The sequence below is a fragment of the Phocoena sinus genome, chromosome 19, assembly GCF_008692025.1.
Source record: "Phocoena sinus isolate mPhoSin1 chromosome 19, mPhoSin1.pri, whole genome shotgun sequence".
NCBI classification, from domain to species: domain Eukaryota; kingdom Metazoa; phylum Chordata; class Mammalia; order Artiodactyla; family Phocoenidae; genus Phocoena; species Phocoena sinus.
Window position 1 is genome coordinate 27473352 of NC_045781.1, and position 23072 is coordinate 27496423.

At 40.4% G+C, this 23072-nt stretch overlaps 1 protein-coding gene across 1 annotated transcript in view; it reads right to left on the reverse strand.

Moving 5' to 3' along the window:
• Nucleotides 1-3049: 3049 nt before the first annotated feature.
• The window catches only part of TOX3 (TOX high mobility group box family member 3), a 107783-nt gene continuing 87760 nt past the window's right edge, over nucleotides 3050-23072 (reverse strand). Inside the window, exons 4-7 of the mRNA XM_032611779.1 lie at nucleotides 15216-15485; nucleotides 10897-11124; nucleotides 9145-9225; nucleotides 3050-4994 (exon numbers count right to left, since the gene is read on the reverse strand). Of these exons, the coding sequence (XP_032467670.1) occupies nucleotides 4287-4994; nucleotides 9145-9225; nucleotides 10897-11124; nucleotides 15216-15485 (1287 nt within the window). The 3' untranslated portion in view covers nucleotides 3050-4286. The remainder of the gene's footprint in view (nucleotides 4995-9144; nucleotides 9226-10896; nucleotides 11125-15215; nucleotides 15486-23072) is intronic.

Consider the following 23072-nt stretch of genomic DNA (forward strand, 5'->3'; position numbering starts at 1 on the left):
TTCAAAATTCAGGGAAAGTGCTTTGAGAATTCTCAGGGTTACGTCAGAGAGTCGGCAAAGCGAACTGTGTCTGAGAGGATGAGGAGAAAAACTCATTAATATTAAGAACATTTTCTAAGAGAATTCTAATCTGGTTGTGTATCCGTGTGACTTTCCAGGTGAGGCACATTTCTTGTAAATGTGAAATATTTGACCGATAACCTACAAGTGTTAGGGCTCTCTCCACATACCAGAGTCTTAGCCTTTCTTCACCTTGCATTATTAACTGACACAAAATATCATTTTGAAGAAGCCTCCCTCTTCCAAACCCTCACCTCAGACCCTTAATTCTACTCTTTGAGACAGACTTTTAAAGAAATTTTGTGCCTACTTAGCCCATTGTTTTGCTATTACTGTGCGTGTGTGTGTGTGTGTGTGTGTGTGTGTGTTTGGGGGAGCAATGAAATCCTTCAAGCAAACCAGAATTCTAGAGTGATAGCTTACATGCCCATGCTGTGTCATCTCCAGTTAACTCAAACTGACTGTACGCTTTGCTCTTCTGTGAGTGCATGGAAGATCAATAAATACGGGGAAACTCCAGCCCAGCTCCCCCACTTTCCCATCCGATGCGAGTAGGTCTGAGGCGGATCATGCTCCCGCGATGTGTGTGCCACAGCTCAGGCAGGCAGGTGGTGCGGGGACACCACTCAAGCTTGGCCTATTCAATCCCGAGTCCTGTACCGCGCATTCATGCATAGCAAAACACCATCTGGTCCTATTTTGCCTTTAGCAATCACAGCTGACCAAGAACGATAATAACAGCTGTTGCAAAACAAAAGCCAGACAAAGGGGGTGGGGACGGGGGCGAAGGAAAGGTTAGATGGAAGTCCAGCGCTGAAAAATGCTCCATGAAGTGAGAAATGGAAAAGAAACCATTCAGATGTCTGAATGGACACAGCAGAGGACTGCTACTTAAACTTGAGATATTAATCCATCTGTCTAGAACGCTTTCAACCCTCCGTCGGGTGGTAATATATTGCAGAAATTATGCTGCACGAAGGCATTTAAGCTTCTGTTCTTTGAGTCGGGAGCTAATGACCCCGTGTCAGCTAAAAACGAAAACTCCTTATCTTCTTTCATCATAAGGCAGGACAGGTTAATGCAAAAAAGAGAGTCTGTTTAGCCAGAGTAATAAAATAGTGTGCACATGGCAGGGGAGAGAAAAGGTGTGTGGTGGAGGACCGGGTGAGGGGGGGAGCCTCGTTAATGTCTGTGGACCAGTTAAGAGGGAAAGCGGTTAGGCCGTTTAGGTGTCCCGCTAATCAGATACCACATTGCTCTTGCCTATTTTTCATTACCCTGATTCATTTCTGACCCGTAAAAGTACACCACGTACTTACTTATGTCTCAGAAATAGGAACCAATCCTGTGTACAAAGTGAAATCCAAGTCGACTCATAATGAGCTTTATCGGATCCTGAGAATAATATGGTAACAAGGTTGGGGAATTCTTTTCACGATTCAAGCTTTTTGACGTTTTCAAGACATAGTTTTGCCTGGTGATTAATGCTTTAAACTGTAGTAATTAAGCTGTTTTTTTTTTTCTTGAAATTGACCATCAATGGCTTAGCAGTATTTAATCAGATGTGATAAAACCCAAGATTTATAAAAATCATTTAATAGATGATACAACACCTGCTTCTAACTGCAAACAGTTGAAAACAGACTTCATTTGCAATTCAGTCTTATCACTAGTGACATTTTTTTTCCGAGCAATACTTCATGGGTTTTCAAAATGACAATTACAGAACTAATACACAATTACTGTCACATGTAGTTTAGCAATTAATTTTGAAGACATTTGTCTAAAGGCTTCACAACAGAATATAAAATGGTTCTTATTGTTATGTAATGTTAGTTTCAATTCACAGAAAATCTTTTACCATCGGCTCTGCTTCTGATGGGTTTGATGCAAGCAGCTCATTTCTTTGTGGAATACAATTGCTCCCTTGTAGATGCGATTAGGCACCATTCTTAGACTGTTTGAACACTGATACCTGTCAACTAATACATCTTATGAAAAGCTTCAATTTAGACATAAATTTTCCTACAGCCAGAAATCTATAAATTTATAATTAGAATCTCTTGCTGTTCAATATTTGTACATAATGCAGGGGATGAGAAGATTATGAAATATTGAAAGCCGAATTCATTATTCATAGCCCACAACATACAGTAAATATTCTTTGAAATACAACAACTTCGAGGAATCCATATTCCATTATTTTTTGAATGTCTTGCACACAGTAACCACGGATACCACTACTCACACCCTAATTTTTTCCAGATTAGGATTCTGGTCAGGGTTAACACTTGCTGTTTTTAATTTTCATTTTATCATAAGCGGTTGAAGACTGTTGCCAGTGGTAATTTGCAATTTTTATCAAGATCTCTTCATTATAGCTTCTGACAGGACAGATGCTGTAATTAATCATGCAGGACAACTGGGGATAGTGGTCACACTGTTCTCAAAGAGGAGTCACTACAGAGCAGGAAAAGGGGGGAAGAAATGGGCACTGAAATAATTATTTTGGCTTAAGAATTAGCATTCACCATCTATTTTAACAGCAATAAAAACACAGTGCCAGCTAGCCCAAGCCCCAAACAGAAGACAAGTGCTTCTTCCTCTATACTTACCTTGCACTTGCATCTTAACAAAATGATAATCATAAAAAATTTCTAATGGTTCTATTTCTTTTCCTTTTTTTCCCTTTTTTGGCCGCACTGCGCAGCTTGCGGGATCTTAGTTCCCCGACGAGGGATCGAACCTGTGCCCTCGGCAGTGAAAGCGAGGAGTCCTAACCACTGGGCCGCCGGGGAATTCCACTAATGGTTCCATTTCTAACGGTTAATTTATTTTTTTACAGGCTCTGGTTTGGGGCCATGCAATCCACATTCTTGGCTATGAATCTCTTATTTCCAGTTGAAAATGGAAGAAGATGCTTGGGCTCAAACACAGGTTGGTATGGGACCTATTCCCCCCACCTTCTACATATTCAAGGAACCCAAAGTGAAATTTGACATATTTTATTTTGAAAAGTGAACAGTAGTTGCCTGGTTGTTGCATCAAAATACAGTCTGCAGTTTTTACTGAAATGTGTTTATTCTATAGCAAGATAAAAGCATTTTTGTTTTAGTTAAGCAAAATACAAACAACTTAATTGCTGCTATCATAACTCATAAAAAAGTATAAAACAGCATAAAAACACAATAAGCAACGTAGCAATGAATGGTTTATGTCACCAGTGTTTACGTTAAAGCCTTGTTTATGAAAACTTTACAACACATGGTATGAAAACTTACAACTTTGAAAGAAAATATTTACATTGATTATTCAGATGTGGTGCGCCTTTTAAATATTCTACCGGTATTACATCATAATAAAGACTCTTGCTCTTTTTTTTTTTAAATCTTAACTTTTGTAATAACTGTCTCCATTTAAGTGCATTTCCCTTTTAAAAATACAGTGTTTTTCATTTTCGAAACTTGTCACTCAAAACACAGAATATAATATTCACATTCTTTTCTTCTAATTGGAATGAATAGAATGGGCTAACAGTGGTCATAGATATTGTTACAACATATACTGTGGTTTGATTTGGAGAAGTCATGGGTAAAAAGTGAAAAGGAGTCAATAATTGAAACTAATCACTTGCATTTTTTTTTTTTTCTGGAGAGATTTAAGGAAAAAAAATAAGAGCTTTGGCAAAAGTCTGTGATTTACATTATGTTTTTCATGACAAAAAAAATGCCATCAACGATTGACGTCATACAAATGTTTGTATGAAACTGGATTTTCGTATTTCAGGTAGTTACGACTGTGCTTTTTATTTTTAGGGCTTCGGAAGTTCCAATCGCCTTGAAGTGTGGTTTCTTCACTTCGGGAGAAATAAGGCCATTTGCTATGACTCAGAGAGGCCAGTTTATTATAATCATCAGTATGTCCCAGGATTCATTAAACGGTTTGATTCACATATTGTAGGTAGAGCCTGAATAAATAAAAAAAGGCATCACATAAAAGAGCACAGCTTTTCCTGTTTAAAAACAAAGTGGTTTAGAGTCAGCTAGAAGATGATTTTCAGCTACACTGTAGTTCTTATTGCCTATCTAATAGACACTTGAGAGGACCGCGTGATCTTTTACACATTTCTGCATAACCAACACCGACTCACGAGTTGCAGCCGCACATGGTTTACTCTCGGACGCCACTCTCCTCCAGACTCGCAGATCCGCCTGCCACGTGCGTCTTCAGAAAATACTGACCTGCGATAATACTTGAGTCTGTGTCTGAGACTGTATCTGTGACTGGTGCTGCTGAGAGGCTGGCTGGGGGCTCCCGATGGCGGGGACGGGGGACGTCATCTGGGAGGCGACGGGGGAGTGCTGCCGGGGAGAAGGCTGGGACTGGTGCTGCATGTGCTGCAGCTGCTGCAGCTGGAGATGCTGCTGCAGCTGCTGCAGCTGCTGCTGGTTGATTTGCTGCTGCAGGTGCTGCTGCATGTGGTGCTGAAAATGCTGCTGCTGCATCTGCTGCTGGAGCTGCTGATGCATCTGGTGCTGCTGGAGCTGCTGCTGCTGCATCTGTTGCATCTGTTGCTGCTGCTGCTGCTGCTGCTGCTGCAGCTGCATCTGGTGCTGCTGGGTCTGCACTGAAGGGCTCACTTGGGTGGAGGACGCCGAGCCCACCATGGAGCTGATCAGTGGAGCCCCAATGTTCGATGGCATGTTGGCTGCAATGGTGACCGAAGTGACGATCTGGTTCATGGGGAGTCTCATGGTTAAGGGTTTGGGAGCGATTGACCTAGGGAGCGATTGTTGGAGAGTCTGAGGGGAGGCCGACACTGTTCCGTGCTGAGACAGTGGAGGGCTGAGAAGGAGGGAGGAGGTCAAATTGGTGGACGCCAGGGTCTGCTGAACAGAACGAATGGTCTGGGCTTCTGCTGATTCGGCAGCAGCCTGCATTTTGGGGGAGAAGGTTGGGGTATTTTTAGTATTGTAAATTGATGTCAGAAATGGCCACCATGATTCATGCTTCCCTGAACCCAAGCACTTTGTCATGTGACTTTAAAGCTCCTTCCAGAGGTGGAGTGACACCCCCCACCCTTTGAATCTGGGCTGGCCTGGCACCTTTGCTCTGGTCAACAGAATGTGATGGAAGTGAGGCTTCAAAGTCTGCCTGTCTGTGTCTGTCAGAACCTACCACCTCGTGATGACAGCCATGTGGCCCAGTTACCCACTCAAGAGCCAGCTCACTGCCAGCCAACTGCCACATAGGTGTATGAGTCCAGCACCAACCCCCTGAGGCTGACTGCACACAGACGAGCAGGACTAGCTGATCCTGCCGAGTCTTGGTTGAGATTTAAAGACCCAGCTAGTTAACTGGCACTTTCTGGGATAAATGCTTATCTTTTCAAGTCATTGGGCTTGGGGCTGGTTGTTACACAGCACTATTGTAGTAAAAGATGACTGATACATATATTTAAGAGTAACAATTCTTTAGCATTTAAGTCTGAACTAATGTCACCAGCAAGAACCATTTTGAAAGACAACAGAGTATAGACTGCCTGAGTTCAAATCTAGCTCTACTACTCAACAACTTTGTGGCTTGGGGCAAGTTAATTCACTCATCTGTTCCTCAGTTTCCTCATCTATAAAATAGTGTTATATGGTATTCACCTTGTATAGAGGTTGTGAGAATTAAACTAACTCATATTTATTAAGCATTTAGAACAGTGCCCGGCCTACAAAAAGCACTTTGTAAATGTTAGCTATTTTCATTAATTAACAATTACTACTACCAGGAAACAACTGTTACCAGAAAACTTCAAAGCCCTGTATATAATAATCAAAGCCATGATTATTTATAACAGTGCTCACTTGAGTATAAGAAAAACATAACTGAATTCTTTAGAGACACTAAATTGAAGTACTTTACAACTTTAGAAATATTTTTAGTTTACCAAATATTTTCAGAGATTTCCAAAATTTAGCAAAGGAGTCATACATAAAGGGAGAAAGTTCAGCACTCATGTGACTGCGTAACCTGTTATAAGATAAACAAATGACCTGGGGCTCAACATGGAGAGAAACTGCCTAATATATTTTGTACTAAAAACACATAATTACCTCCACAAAAATAAATTATTTTAAATGCAACTGGGATTGGAATAATTCCTCTTAAAGACTATTTTTTCCTCTTATTCTTCATAAAATTTGGTTTTTTTGTAGGGAGTTGTGTATAGGGGGAACCTTGGCGGCATCAAGCTGCCATCCACTCTCTTTAATGATTCTGAATATTTATTTCTAGATTTTTACTACTCACATTTATAAAATCTACTATTAGAAGAAACCTGAGGAGTGACCTTACATGGAGAATCACTCAAGGTAGGAAAAGCCATGGCCGATGGCTTCTGTTTGAACACCTGATCAGTGTAAAGCTCCGTCCATCGGTGGACAGTTCTCTGGTTTTGTACAAAAGCTCAGGGGGCGCTGCATATTACTGGAGGGTCGTGTTCTGAAGCCTTTGGGTAAGAAGAAACCTGCAAATACTCATAATTATCTTTAAAAACAACCATTAAATCACCCACAAAGTAGAATACACACAGTCTTCTACATATAAACATGAACATTATTTTTATATACTCTAATATGAAAAAATTGCCAAGCCAGTCTTAAGGAAGAAACTACAAGAAAAGTCTATGTTTAAACACCTGGCAATCACACCATTATGCCTATGAGATGCTCCCCTAGTGCAGAATGGAAAAGGGTGGATGGCTGTGAAGAGCTCCTGCTCGTCCGCCGGGTCTACTCCCTCATGGTTGAATATTAAGCTTCTATTAATTTTGTTGGTTGTTGTGAAGATTAAAAGTGAGAGTAGGGCTTCCCTGGTGGCGCAGTGGTTGAGAGTCCGCCTGCCGATGCAGGGTACACGGGTTTGTGCCCCGGTCCGGGAGGATCCCACATGCCACGGAGCGGCTGGGCCCGTGAGCCATGGCCGCTGAGCCTGCGCGTCCGGAGCCTGTGCTCCGCAACGGGAGAGGCCACAACAGTGAGAGGCCCGTGTACCGCAAAAAAAAAAAAAAAGTGAGAGTAGAGTCACATCTTAAGCGAAAGTCCCAGGCTCTGATTGTAGAGACTTAAGTTAAATGCACATGTGATGTTTATCATTTCTAATGCTGAGGCTGAAATCTCGCTCACTTGTAACCTCACTGCTTGGATGAGTTCTTCCATCCAGGGCACAGAGATCAAGCTTAGGCTTCCCTTCCATGATGGCTCTTATATTTGAGGACCAAAATCATACTCCCCCAAATCTTTGCTTCCATGATTCTTTCAATTATTTAAGTATTATTGGATTTTCGGTCCTTACCATCATGGAGGCAACCTGCTGGAGGGCCTTCAATTGGTCAACCACTGGGAACCAATTCCTTACATGTGATCTAATCAGCAAGCTGTACAGTCAGTTGCTGCTTCCTGTGAGGTCACCAGATTAGCAGCTATTTCACACTTTGGGTTCAGGTTGAAATTATTCTAAATTTAGACCTCAAGGACTAGTTTAGTTGCCTGTCATGTCTCTGACTATAAATTTAGGGTGCTCTCAACTGCACTTACCTAATGAAAAAAACAAAACAAAAACACCCCTCCCCCAGTTTGGATTTATCCTTTTTAAATTCCATCCTATTGAATAGCTTTTTAGAATCAATGTAATCAATCAATCCATTTGGAAACATTTCCGAATCGGATTTTAGTATCCAATGTAAAACGTTTACGTTATCCCTTCTAAGTCGGTCACAGACCTGATCAGCCCAATCATGGATGCTATTTCCAGAACGCCTTTTGAGTTACTGGCTCTTGGCTTAAATCCATGTATGATCAATTATTCATGCTCTAATGCACAAAGATCACCTACACCTGCTTCTAGGTAAATGAATGAATAAACGATCCACGCAAGAAGTACATGCACATTGTTACTCTAGTCATGTCACTCTGTCTAATTAGCCATCAAGTACACCTCAATTCTTAACATCTGTGGCCCACACATTCTACCAATGTGCAAATCCCCATCCAGAATAGGTATATCTCTCAATGTGCACCTTCCAGAGTCTCAGAAAAAACTTTTGCTATGGACCTGATGAATGTTTTCTCTTTCTAATGAGGTGGGAAGAGTCCTAAGAGCTATACCTACGAGGTATGGGAGTACCTCTCTTGATCTGGTTCTGAGCAGCTGCCAACGGTGGATCTTACAATTCCGGTGAAGACGAGAAAAGAGGGCTAAACCCTTTTTAAATGGCTCTGCCGGCAACACTGACCATGCCCTGAGGCCCTATGTGGTACTCTGAGGCAACAACAATGACAATGAAATGGAATCTCTGCTTGCCAGGGGAAATACATCACGAGCAAAAACATTAGTTCACATTATCCTCCCCAAAGCCTCTCTAAATTCTAGAAAGGCTAAGGACAAAGTTAATTAAATGTTAAAAATATAAGGTAACAGCTCATGCTTCTTTTGGATCAAGGTAATAGTAATCCAGAGTGACATTTGCTTTGGACTACTGTTGCATTTTATAATACATCAGGGCCCAGTGTATATTCTATGTATAATACATGTATACATGTCTTTTTTAAAGTACTTGGAGCATAATTTTATTTTAAATAATCATGAGGCTTATGTATTTATATGATGTGGAACAGTTTGGTCAAAAACGCAACATCCTCTACCATATTATATCCTCTACAATGCAACCATTGAAGAATTTATGATCTGATGTCCAAAAATGCCTAACATACTTCTCAGTTTAAATAGAGGACATTGACACAGATCTCAGTCCCCGATGGGAAGAAAGGGGCTGTTTGAAATCTGTCTAAATAGCTTCAACATACATATATAGAGATCAGTGACTCCTGGAAACAATTTGGATTCATCAGCTTGAATGAACACTTATTTTCCATGCCATCCTTGGGGTGATCTCTAATGGGAACAAATAAGTTTATGAGTTGTTCGAGATGTTTTGTTTTTTTTTAATCAACTCGAAGAGGAGTTGCATTTATGATTTCAATGCTCCAGGGCTCCTAACTCTCTCAGAGACTGGCCGCCCCTGTCTGGGTTTACCTTAGAAACGAGGCTGGCCCTATATGCAGCCAGGGCCTTCAGGTATTCTTTTTTGGCGGCTTCCGTTTTCCTTTTATAGACCTATTAAAAGACCACAATTAGCACCACCTTTAGCACACACATTCTCAGCCATAAAATAACTGCTGGGCAAATTACGTCGCAACAGAACTCACATAAAAAGTTGGTCTCCCTGGCTTTGATTTTTAAATGTAGAAACACACACACAGATATTAAAACAAAATGAAACCCTGCCACACCCACTGGGGCACAACTCTGACGTTTACTACGGCAAACAGAAAAAGATTTCCGGTTGCGGCATAGAATTCATGAGAGTAACAGCTAAGGGCCTTCTCTTCGGGCAGTAAATAAGGTAACAAGGATGAAATTTGCGGCAAATGGTTTAAATTATAGAAAGTTAAGGAACTTCTCCATCCATGTCTTCTTTCCCTCACACCCATTTCTAAGCTGAAACAAACCAGAGGATGAAAAACCAACAATAATAGGGAAAGTGTGTGAAGACAGAAGAGATAAGATGGAGGCCTTTCAACCTGGGTTTTCTTTTGGAGAAAAAACAAGAAAAATCAGAGATAGTGAAAGATGAAAGATTTCCATTACTGAGACCAGTGAGTTACATAAATATATTCCAGTATATTAAACCTCATTTGGGCTTCCTTTTCTTAAACTGTGGTGTCTGATGGCTGGCTGTTATACCAAAGTGCAACTATCGTTTTCTCCAGAATTTAAAAGTTAGATGCAGCAGTTTGCCAGCCCCCTTAGGATTACATTTCTAGGGTAGAAAATCAGTCTGCCGCATAGAGCATGAAGCTCAGTGCCAACAAACAGGCAGATTCTACAGCTGCACCATCCCAAGGTAACCAGTTGGTAGGAATGAGGAGGAAGGAAGAAAGAAAGAGAGAGAGAGAGAGAGAGAGAGAGAGAGGGAGGGAGGGAGGAAGGGAGGGGGGGGGGAAGGAAGGAAGGAAGGAAGGAAGAAAGAAAGAAAGAAAGAAAAAGAAAATCAAGGGTTTTCCACTCCTTATTCCTGAAACAATTATTCTGGTTTATTACTAATAGGGGTCTATTCTTGTGAGGATATGGAAAATCAACGCCCACGAATGGTCACTGGAGCTTCATGCAAGGAGCCAGGGGAGGATTGAGCCCCAAGAAAACCATTCTTCTCTCCATTTGTGTGGAGGACTTGCACGGGGGAAGATGGGAAGCTGGACCTTAAGGAAGTGTCTCCCACCAGCATGGCTAATCTCTCAATGCCTCTCATACAGCCACGCTTTCAAATGAACTTGGAATAAAATTTCAAATGCCCGATGACAATAATGAGACACGCAGAGTCAGCTTCAAAGTTTGGAAACCCCCCAGGAGAGCACAAGAGTTCAGAAAGATGATCAAAAAAAAGGCAAGCAGGATGGACCTAATCCCTTTGTAGTGCCTTTTTTTAACAAAGGGGGGAAAAATTCCACATTATTTAAAATGAAAAGATTATCATCAAAAGTTTATGCTTGCAGGATACTGCCTGGATCTCCTCCAACTCTCTTCTGAATGGGTTCTGAACACACACCCTTAAGGGAACTGAGAAATCCATATAACTGCAGAGTGGTTTGGATTTACGTGTTTGTGTTTTTTAATTCCATAGCTTAGAAAGGCTTTCATGAGAAGCAATCATATTAAGTGGATGTATTCACTCAGAAAAGGTGTAAAGAATAATCTTGCAATGACCATGATGGATCTTTGCCTCACCTGCTTTTGTTCTTCTCCAAGGCTGTCCCACATAGATGCTACGATTTTTGAGACCTCTCCAAAGGTTGCATTAGGGTTTTGACCTTTAATTGCAGCCTGTGTGTCTCTGAAAAACAGGGCATATGCTGACACTGGCTTCTGTGGCTCATTGGGATCTTTCTTTTTCTTTTTCTTTGGAGTCTTGGGCTTCTTGCCAGAATCTGGAGCAGCTCTTTTCTCTCCAATGGCCTGCAAAGCAGGAAGAAAATTCACTGCCTAGAATGTACTTGCAGAGAATGCAGAAAGACTTACTCAGGTCCCCAGTCGTTCTTTTAAAGTTTTGTTAAACATCATCAACAGATGAATCACCACCAAGTGTGGGGGAGGGGTAAGTTTGCTTAGAGTTAACTGGACAGCAGAGATTAGCATTTAGAACATTGATTAATGAGACCCAGAAGTATCTTCAATACATTCGCAACATATGTTCTAAATAGCAATTATGAATAATGAAAAACAGAACGCTCTGTACCGAGTAATGCCATATATATATATATATGTATGGGCTACACATGTACCCATAAACAAAGTATTTTACATTTTCAAAGGTTTTAGAAGTAAACCTAAATACTATTCAGGATGTTGATCATATTCAGATATTTTATATCAGTTCCCTTAGCCATAGAGGCATACCATATGTATGATCGGTCTGAATTGATTTTTTTGAGGCTTGGTCTTTTATTTTACCAGAATATTACTTTGCTAATGGTCTCCGGAAACTCAAATGGAAATTAGCTCTAATCCCTAAGCTAGCACAATAAGGGAAAGGTCACTTTTATTTTCTAAAACAATAAAAACTTCCTAAAGAATAGGATAACAAGAAATGTAAAAATGTCAAAACTCTAAGTAGAGCTAGAAAGGAAATGGATACTTTTCATAAAATTAAAAACCTGTGAAAGAGCAGCAACAGTAGATACTTAAAATCACCAAGGCTAAAAAGAAGACTAATAAGGCGATGTTTATTATTACATATAGTAAGTAACCCTGCCCACAAGAATACTGGCCTAGAGACGCTCACACATATTCACAATGAACTCTGAAACTGAAACCACAGAGATGATCTGGGTACCGTTCCCCACATTTATATACCACTGAGCTCTAGTACTCACCTGCTACCATCATCTAATTTCAACAGTCATATAACATACTCATCAGAGAAGCAGGGGAAATGATTTATCAACCTTGTTTTATCTCCCCCTAGATTATGATATGACTATACTGGAGATAATTTTGCCGTTAACTTCATCAAGAATGCTGAAGTGTTTGACAGAATCTGTTTTAAAAGCCAGCCTTGGGCAAGATCAACAGAGATAGATTCAAGTAGTAACAGATTGGCTTTTAATGGCCTTGAGTCTTGAATCTTAATTCAAATTTTCCAAGAGTATCATTACTTTCTGAAAGAGGGTCATTGGGAACTTAATCCAATTACTAGCGTTCTTAGGGAGGAAACGGATAAGTAACTTTTCTTTGAGAGCTCTGAACCCTCAAGGTGTTAGGAAACCAAGAACCTACTTGTAGGTGGGCCTGTTGTTTGTACTGAGTAATAACCACACCCATACTTTATACCAGTAGTTTATGCACTTCAGTAGGTGTTAAGCTAGATCTCACCTCTCCTCCAAAATGCCATCTTTCATAACTCACACAATTAATTCAATAAAATTCTGTAGACCTCATAGTCTTTTTTCTAAATCCTCAGAATAAGTGCAACTTGTTTAATCTAGTTAATGAATCTGAACTTGCAAGGGAGTCAGATGTCTGTTCAGTTAGAGCTTCAATTGGAGCCAAGTTTTCCTTCAATGAAAAAATATTATGTAAGCCACATGAAAAAATATATATACACAGATTTTTCTGAGTCAAACAACTCTATTCTTTTCTTGGAAGAGAATTTGGCACTGTTTCCGCCAACAATACCCTGACCAATGGCAAGATGAAAGTTATTTCCAGTAAAGCTTTTTCTAAATAAGAAGAGTTCTATTTCATTCTTTGTGAAACAACATTCAAGTGTTGACAACCTTTGACGTCTTTCTTGGACAACCATAACTTGCCTTAATCATCATTAGCTTTTAAGAATAAACCCAAAATGAAGAACCTCACAGTGTAAATAAAAGCTCAGAATTAATTCTCCTAAAGAAACTTCTGCATAGTTGACTCAAAGGGCTGTGAAAAAATGGAGAAATAGCTTTACCCAAAAGACATAATCAACAATAACGTTAATCTTCCTTTTTCAGCTAAGTTGCTTAAGAGATATACTGGATTCCTTGTCTTTACACAAAACCTAGACCCTGGCTTAAAATGGAACAAGCTAAGAGTCACATAAAAGGTTCTCTTTAGAGGTGACAATTTCAGATTGATACAGAGGTAATTATTAAGATCAGTAGAAATGTGAGACAAATGAAAGGACTCCATTTGAATTGTGTAATAGCCAGTTATAACTCAGCTGTATCTTATACACATCCCTCGAGTTTCTTTATTACTTTCCACTTCATCCCACTGAAGTCCTTGTGAGTGTGAACACAGACTGCTAAGTGCATTTCCCCACCTTGTGTCCAGTGGGGAGTTAACATAATGGGATAGACCAAGTCCTCTTTCTTAAAATCCCTGCAACATTTCTCCTCTTTTCAGCTAACCTCCCTCCTCTTTTCATCACCCACAATCTTTTCTAGCTCCTCTTCTTCCATTTCTATTTAAACGTAAATGATGCTCAAGGTAAAAATAAGTGATGTTCAATGTTCTGGCCTTGTCTCGCTCCTTGCGCACTCTGAGAAATCCTGATTACTTCTATGTGCTCACATCTACGTGCAGATGGTCCCCAAATCTATAGCTCCATCTCCAACAGACTGAGTTCTAGACTCACATGGAAGCAACTCAAATTCAACCCCTACCATGTCAAACTCTCATCTTCCCCGTGGGGAAAAAAAATAACACTCCTCTCTTCCTAGGTTGAGCCTCTCCATTCACTGGTAGCTACGCTGGCTCTCAAGCTAAAACCCAGTGTATCTTTTATTCCTTCCAATTCCAGGGGATCACCAAACCTTAATAGATGATTCTTTCTCTTGAATGTCTCACTAAACCGGTACCTCCTGTCCATGCCTTCCTTTGCTAAAATAAAAAGCAAACACTTCATAACAAAAGGACGTTTTAATTGAGTTCCTTCTCTCTGGTCCCTCTCTTTATAACACATTCTATAGACAGCCCAAGTTATCTTTCTAAAGCATAAATTTGCTTATGCCATTCCTCTATGCAAATAATTAATCAGCTCTCAACTACCAACAGGGGAAAGGCTACCACATTTCAGCCATTTCTTTCTTCAACTCATTTCTTTCTTCCCCCATGTCACACTGCTCACGATACCCATAAATGGACATGTAATATCATTTCTCTTTCTACCAGAATGCTGGCCTCTGTCTTCTGCCTCACAAACTTTTATGTATCCTCTTAGAGCTAATTCAAACATCACCTTCTCAATAAAGGCTTCCTCAAATCACTCCCCTGGGCAGAATCGATGACCATCTCAGCACACCAAATACATCAATTATACCTCTAATCACATCTGGGGCTAGTTTTAAACATTGCTATTTGTTCCCAGCGGGAAGTCCCAGGGGCAATAATTCTCTTAGAAATCTTTGTATCACCAGAACACAGTAAAACGCCAAGCACAGAGTAAGTGTACCACACATAATTAATAAATGAGGAACGAGTGATTTTGTACCTACAAGTAAGTTCAGTGAAACAGAATACTTTTCTAGGCATTCAGAAAAGTTGTACCTGCAACTAAGTTTTTACTTCACACTGTGCGTATTTGAATCACGTGTCATTTCCCTGACAAAAGCAAAGATGTAAAACGATTGGAACTCACTACGTGATAAACCTCATCAAAGGTGCAAGACTGTCCAATGGGCCAGCAGTTCAGCCAACCAACCAGATGAAACTTGCCTACCTGGACATTAACTTAGAACCAGAGCAGTTCAGAATTTCTGGAAAGTCTAGTGCAAGCCTTCCCTTTTGCCGATTTAGGAAAATTAAGCCTAAGAGTTAAGCGACTTACTCAATGCCTTACAACTAACAGGAGAAGCCAGATCTTCCAATTTTCAGTTGAATACACTTTCCACAGAAAATAAGTAAATATAAAAGAGTGAAGAAAAAAATTAAACCACCATAAATTCAAATGCTACTCCAAATCCATGAAGCAAAAGAAGGTACTACTGTGAATGAAATTCAAAGACATGCGCATGGGGTGATTCCCAATTCTCTGGTAGGTTATATACTAAAGGCAATTAACTCACTCTGTTGGATTCATCAGCATCCTCTTCATTGATGGAGCTAGAAGGGGAGGGAGTCGCCGATTTGCTCGCTGGAGGTGAAGGAGACGTGTGGGGCACACTGGCACCTCCCAAATTCAACCCCAACTGGGCGCTGAGCTGAGACTGGTTGATGGTGGTGAGCTGGGCAGGAGGCATGATCCCAGAGCGAGCAGCATCCGTCATGTGGATGATGGACCTCATGATCAGGGAGGGATCCTGACGGTATTGTGAAACTTGGGTGTGGCTCTGATCCTAAAGGGGCAACAGCAAGGGGGGGAATTCTTAGTTTTCCCAAACATCAATGAGCTTACAGGGGTTGGGAACGAAATGGGGAAAGGGGATCAAAAGGTACCAACTGTCAGTTACAAACTAAGTCCATCATAAGGATGTAATACACAGCGTGGTGGCTGTAGGTCACGGGACTGTATTGCATATTGGAAAGCTGCTAAGAGAGCAGATCATAAAAGTCCTCTTCACGATAAAAAAAAAACACCTTTTTGGTAACTGTATGATGACAAATGTTAACTAGACTTACTGTGGTGATAATTTCGCAATATATACAAATATCCGATCATTACATTGTACACCTGAAACTAATATAATATTAGATGTCAATTATACCTCAATTAAAAAAAAACAATGAACTAATAATGTCAGCAGTTCCTTAGATAGGTTTGACTTGTAATTTTGATAGATCTGACTTATCTCAGGATAGCTATTAACTGTCTAGTTATTAATTTATTAATTAGAAGGACTCATGCCAGAAAGCTGAAAGGTCAAAAGCACAAAGCCCAAATTATCCAGCCTAGTCTACTGCACCAGAGAACTATCACTGGATGACTTAACTAAGTGATAACAAAACACTACCAGGAAAGGGAAGAGAAACAGCCACCCCTTGCTTCGTGCTGAGGAAACTGATGACAAGGAAAGGGTGGAAACAGAGGTCTAACCCCTTCAGGCTCACCAGTTGGTTTGCCATCCTTCTCCTGCACAGTTCTGGTTCTACTACCCTTTCCCCAGCTCTGCAAAAGGGGAGAATCAGTTCTCTATTTTATCCTCCCAGGCATGCATATGCCATATAGAGAGGATGGGCTAGAGAAGCACCAAGCAAGCATCTGTTTGCTTCAGGGCACCCTCTGTGTAAAACCCTCTGTGGTTAACCAGAGGGTCATTCCGATTCTGAATTACATTGTCAATGACATTTGGAAGTCATTCCATGTCCTCAGGATTGGATATCACGTTTTTCATCTTAAACCTGCTTTGTTTTCTTCTGTTCAACCCATCTGATTTAACGTACTAATGAATTTTTAAAAATATGTATAAGGAGGAGGTAAAGACAATCAGAATTAGCTTCTCTGAAGGTTACTGCCGTCACTTCAAATGTAGCCTTCTCTGTATTGGGCAGTCACGTAAAAGGCTTTAGAGTTGCTTCTTCTTCTTCTTTTAATTCCAAAGAATCAAAAAATGAAGACATGCTTTTCAAATGACTTACTTTAAGACTTGTCATTTAGAGTGAGTCTGTGATTTTCTTGAAACTCTCCTGACTCACAGTGACCCAGAATCTAATTTTATACGCAAGCCTATGTATTCCTCTTTTGAATCTTTCTGATAAGGCTTATTTTGCTCTTTAAAGAAACAAATGAACTGTAACTTGGAGCGTTTGATTTCTTGATATTAAATATTATAATGCCACTAAATAAGAAGCCAGAGCTATCAGTAGGAAACTAGTTGAATCAATCATGATCGACCATACTACAAAGTATTATGAAGCTTTTTAAAATAATGAATTAGATTTATGTGTATTGACCTAGAGAAGTGATTCTCAATTTTGGCTCTAATGACGTTTTGGACCAGATAATTCTTTGCTGTGGGAGCTGTCCTTTGCATTGCAGGATGTTAACAGTAACCTTGGCCTCCACCTACTAGATGCCAGTAGCAACCTCCCTCCCCTCAACAGTCATGACAATCAAAAATGTCTCCAGACATTGCCCCCTGGAGGGCAAAACTGCTCCCAGTTCTAGAAAATCACTAATCTAGAGTGATATGCAAGATATAGCAAGTGAAAAAGCAAGTTGCAAAACAGAGTACAGACCCTTTTTGTTTAAAAAAAAAAAGTGTATAAACAATGGTTACATTATATCGGATTGGATTGGAGGGGCAAGGAGGGAAGCATCTTAACTTTTTCCATTTAACAAAACAAAAGAAGCAAAAACTAAAACACTCTAGTTAGGAAAAACTAAAAAGAAGAGACACAAGTAGTTAAAAAAGTCTGTAGCTAATTGCTAGGGTTTAATATTAAACATATAAATTTTCCACTTCTTAATGATTTCTGAGTTATCAAATTCCTGTGGAATCCTGGAGAAATGTGTCACTCATATCAGAAGAACCCCAACTCTTCTTTGTCTCACTGACAATATCCTCTTCCACTACTCCTAAAATATTACCTTCTCCGGGCAGGCATCCTTCTGCAGACTTGTATGGCAAAAGTGGATTTTACGCTATCAGTTTGTCCTAATTTCTTTTTATTAGCATTCTTCACACATTTAGCTATTTCTCTTCAAAGGTCTGAGCTGACTGTCCACTCTTCGTCATTCTTTTAAAGTTCCACCATTTCTTGCTTACGTCACTTCCAGCCCCCGACTCCTGGGATTTAAGCTATCTTATTCTTTTCTTTTTATTGTTTTTTAACATCTTTATTGGATTATAATTGCTTTACAAGGGTGTGTTAGTTACTGCTGTATAACAAAGTGAATCAGCTATACGTATACCTATATCCCCATATCCCCTCCCTCTTGCATCTCCCTCCCACCCTCCCTATCCCACCCCTCTAGGTGGTCACAAAGCACCGAGCTGATCTCCCTGTGCTATGCGGCTGCTTCCCACTAGCTATCTATTTTACATTTGGTAGTGTATATATGTCCATGGCACTCTCTCACTTCATCCCAGCTTACCCTTCCCCCTCCCTGTATCCTCAAGTCCATTCTCTACGTCTGCGTCTTTATTCCTGACCTGTCCCTAGGTTCTTCAGAACCATTTTTTTTCTTTTTTAGATTCCGTGTATATGTGTTACCATATGGTATTTGTTTTTCTCTTTCTGACTTCACTCTGTATGACAGACTCTAGGTCCATCCACTTCACTACAAATAATTCAATTTTGTTTCTTTTTATGGCTGAGTAATATTCCATTGTATATACGTGCCACATCTTCTTTATCCACTCATCTGTCAATGGACACTTAGGTTGCTTCCACGTCCTGGCTATTGTAAGTAGTGCTGTAATGAACATTGTGGTACATGACTCTTTTTGAATTATGGTTTTCTCAGGGTATATGCCCAGTAGTGGGATTGCTGGGTCGTATGGCAGTTCTATTTGTAGTTTTTTAAGGAACCTCCATATTGTTCTCCATAGTGGCTATATCAATTTACATTCCCACCAACAGTGCAAGAGGGTTCTCTTTTCTCCACACCCTCTCCAGCATTTATTGTTTGTAGATTTTTTTTGATGATGGCCATTCTGACCGGTGTGAGGTGATACCTCATTGTAGCTTTGATTTGCATTTCTCTAATGATTAATGATGTTGAGCATTCTTTCATGTGTTTGTTGGCAGTCTGCATGTCTTCTTTGGAGAAGTGTCTATTTAGGTCTTCTGCCCATCTTTGGATTGGGTTTTTGGGTTATTTTTGATATTGAGCTGCAGGAGCTTAAGCTATCTTATTCTTAATTTTAGTCTCTAAATACATCTTTCAGAAGGCTTTTTAAAAGTCCTTTCAGACTTCTTTAAATCTAAGTATTTTAAAATATCTACAGGCCACTCTAGAGTATTTTAATTCTGACTGAATAATAATAAATTAGTTAACTGGCATGGCCATGAAATAGGAGGATACGACTTACACAGTTTTCTCATTAACTGAGGAGTCACTTTGTTTTCTTTACTTCTATGCCCACGAACATCAGCACGTATAGGTACTTGACTGATGCATCCCAGACCTACAGTATTTCAGAGGAATCTCATGGTCACATAGAAGGCCAAGGAGTTAGTTTTCTTGGCTTTATCAGCTCTTCCTGAATTCCACCTGCAATTTATGCCTTTATGATGGATCTGGTTGCCTGAGAGTTCCTGTTGACAAACAGCCAAGGTTCACAAACAAGGAACATTGACTGTATATTTACTTGGGGCCAGGATTTGTGCTAAGCTTAATATGCATTTTCCAATTCAATCCTCTAACTTTCTGAATTAGATACTATTATACCTATTCTTGGCTAAGAGTGATTCCCTAGGCTACTGAGCTAGCTGGTGACTGCTTGATGGAGAAACTGTGCTCTAGGGAGCCATGGTGCCACTACAGTGGAAGCACGTACTGACGGAAAGAGAGAAGAATGGGGATCTGAGTTCTGCACTGCCACCATCCATCCCCCTTTAACAAAAGCAACTCAGTTTTCGTTTGCTTTATAAATTGAGATTCCTCACAACATTTCACCAAGAAAAAATGGGTTTTCCTGAAGCAGGGACAGTGTGAAAACCACTCCTGAACCATACTGGTGGTGGGGCTAAGGTCTTGCCAAAACTTAGAGCCATCTACATGGTCTTCAGATCCAAAAAATGCTGGCGCACCTTTTCTAATCTCCCACAGGACCATACACCAAGGACCGTTAAAATATTGTCAAGTAACCTCTGAACAACATAATCAATGCATCAAATTGTGCTAGCATTTACCACGGTACACAGCTCTCCAATAATAACTTCCTATATGTAAGGATTACAGTATAAGATTAATGGTGAAAATTATCTCTTTAGAGAGTCAAGTTCCTTTAGGGCCACCAATTATTAACAACTTCCTTGGGGAAGCTGACGATCCTGAAAATCTCCAATCATTTTCTATTTAAAAAAAAAGGTAACCTTTAAAAGACACTTCCTTGGATCTTAGGATTTCTACCTAAAAAGAAAAAGATGTCAGCTCAGTTGAAAAGTGTTTATTGAGCACTTACTATGTGCCAGGCCAGATATCTTTGAAAACTAGAAAATTACCATATGATTCTTTTAAACATGACTCTAATTTAGAAGGGACTGATGAATTTACTATAACAAAGTGTAAGCAAGAATAATTCATATATACTCCTCCAAAATAGCTCACCATTTTTCCTAGCAGTACTGACATGAGAAGAAAATGTATAACCATGGATATAGCTCTAAGAAATTTAATGCATTTTTGAGACTTCCCTGGTGGTACAGTGGTTAAGAATCCGCCTACCAATGCAGGGGACACGGGTTCAAGCCCTGGTCTGGGAAGATCCCACATGCTGCGAAGCAACTAAGCCCATGTGCCACAACTACTGAGCCTGTACTCTAGAGCCCGCGAGCCACAACTACTGAGCCCACGTGCCACAACCACTGAAGCCCATGTGCCTAGAGTCCGTGCTCCACAACAGGAAAAGCCACCGCAATGAGAAGCCCGTGCACCCCAACGAAGAGTAGCCCCCACTCGCCGCAACTAGAGAACGCCCGCGTGGCAACGCCCCAACGCAGCCAAAAATAAATAAATAAAATTTTAAAAAAGATATTACACAGATACAGACTGTATTTCCCCACACTGTACATTAAAAAAAGAAATTTAATGCATTTTTGTAAATCATTACGTTTCACTTATTAAAATTAAGGCTTGAAATATTTACCAATGATCACTGAAAGGCAAAGCAACTAGTGGGTTATAAGAGATTGCTATTAGCGCATCCAACAATAAGGACTGAATGCTGGTAGCTTCTTCAACTCCTTTCACAATTATGTTTCATGTGGAGAGTTTACTTGTATCACTTCCTAAACTGTTCATCATTTGGAAACAACTCATTCTCTCTTCTTATCTCACTCTGTCTTCTAATTGATAATATTAGATAAGAGTTTCTCAACCTCTGCGGTATTGACATTTTGGTCTGGGTAATTCTTTGTTGGGAGAACGCATCATATTCTTTGTTTACAATGCACCTTGAGCATTGTAAATGCTTAACAGCATCTCTGGTCTCTACCCACTAGGTGCCAGTAGCCTCCCCTGTCCCACAGGTTGTGGCAGCCATATGTCTCCAGACATTGGCAAATGTCCCCTGATGGGCAAAATCCCCCCCTTTCCTGTTTGAGAATGACTTTATTAGACAAATATAATGGAACTCATCTTCTTGAGGGGGAGGAGGAGGGAGTGTCCAAAGATTAGGTTCTGTCTGTGAAAACAGAACACATGTGCATAAAACAAGATTCAAACTGTGATACTGTGAAAAAAATAAGCTAGACCAAAAAAAATTATTCTGGGGAGGGTAGCTACATTTGATTAAGTCAGCAAGAAAGGCCTCTCCAAGATGACTTTTGAGCTGATACCTGAAGAATGAGGAGAAGCTAATCAGGAAACGAGGAGAAAGTATGTTCCCGGCAGAGGGAAGAGCATATGCAAAGTCTGAGGTGGGAGAGGGCTTGGCACTCTTGATAAATGGAAAGGAGACCCGCAGAGGTGGGAGCCGGGTAGGCAAGGTAAACAGCGAAATGCAATGGGATCGGAGAGATGGGAATGGGCCAGATCATGCAAGGTGGGGAAATCAGGGGATGCTTCCTTGCAGAGGTGACCCACTGGGCTGAGGTGTAAAGGAAGAGAAGAAGCTAACTGAGCTAGAAAAGAGGGAAGAGCATCGTATGCAGAGAAGAAGAACTTGTACAAAGTCACGTAGCATAAGGAAGCGCATCACGGATAAGTAAGGGAGAGGTCAGCGTTACTGGCCAGGGAAAGCGAGGCTCGCTGTGAAGCTGGAGAGGCAAGTAATGGCCAAAAGTAACAGGCCTTGTAATCCATCCTAGATTTTATTCACGATGTAGAAGGATGCCACTCAAAGTTTAAAGGCTTGGTACCTATCCAGCGATGTTACTCATTCCAATAAGTATTGACTGATCAGGGGACTTCCCTGGTGGTCCAGTGGTTACGACTCTGCCTTCCAGTACAGGGGGTGCGGGTTCCATCCCTGGTCGGGGAGCTAAGATCCCAGATGCTTTGCAGCCAAAACACCAAAACATAAAACAGAAGCAATATTGTAACAAATTCAATTAAAACTTTAAAAATGGTCCACATCAAAAAAAATCTTAAAAAATACTATCAACGGACAAAGGATTAATCTCCAAATTATATAAACAGCTCATTCAGCTCAATATTAAAAAAACAAACAACCCAATCCAAAAATGGGCAGAAGACCTAAACAGACATTTCGCCAAAGAAGACATGCAGGTGGCCAAGAAGCACATGAAAAGCTGCTCAATATCACTAATTATTAGAGAAATGTAAATGAAAACTACCATGAGGTATCACCTCACAGCAGTTAGAACGGGCATCATCAGAAAATCTACAAACAACAAATGCTGGAGAGGGTGTGGAGAAAAGGGAACCCTCTGGCACTGTTGGTGGGAATGTAAATTGATACAGCCACTATGCAGAACAGTATGGAGGTTCCTTAAAAAACTAAAAATAGAATTACCATATGACCCAGCAATCCCACTACTGGGCATATACCCAGGGGAAACCATAATTCAAAAAGACACACGCACCCCAATGTTCACTGCAGCACTATTTACAATAGCCAGGTCATGGAAGCAACCTAAATGCCCATCGACAGATGAATGGATAAAGAAGATGTGGTACATATATACAATGGAATATTTCTCAGCCATAAAAAGGAACGAAATTGGGTCATTTGTAGAGATGCGGATGGACCTAGAGACTGTCATACAGAGTGAAGTATGTCAGAAAAAGAAAAACAGATATCGTATATTAACGCATATATGTGGAACCTAGAAAAATGATACAGATGAACTGG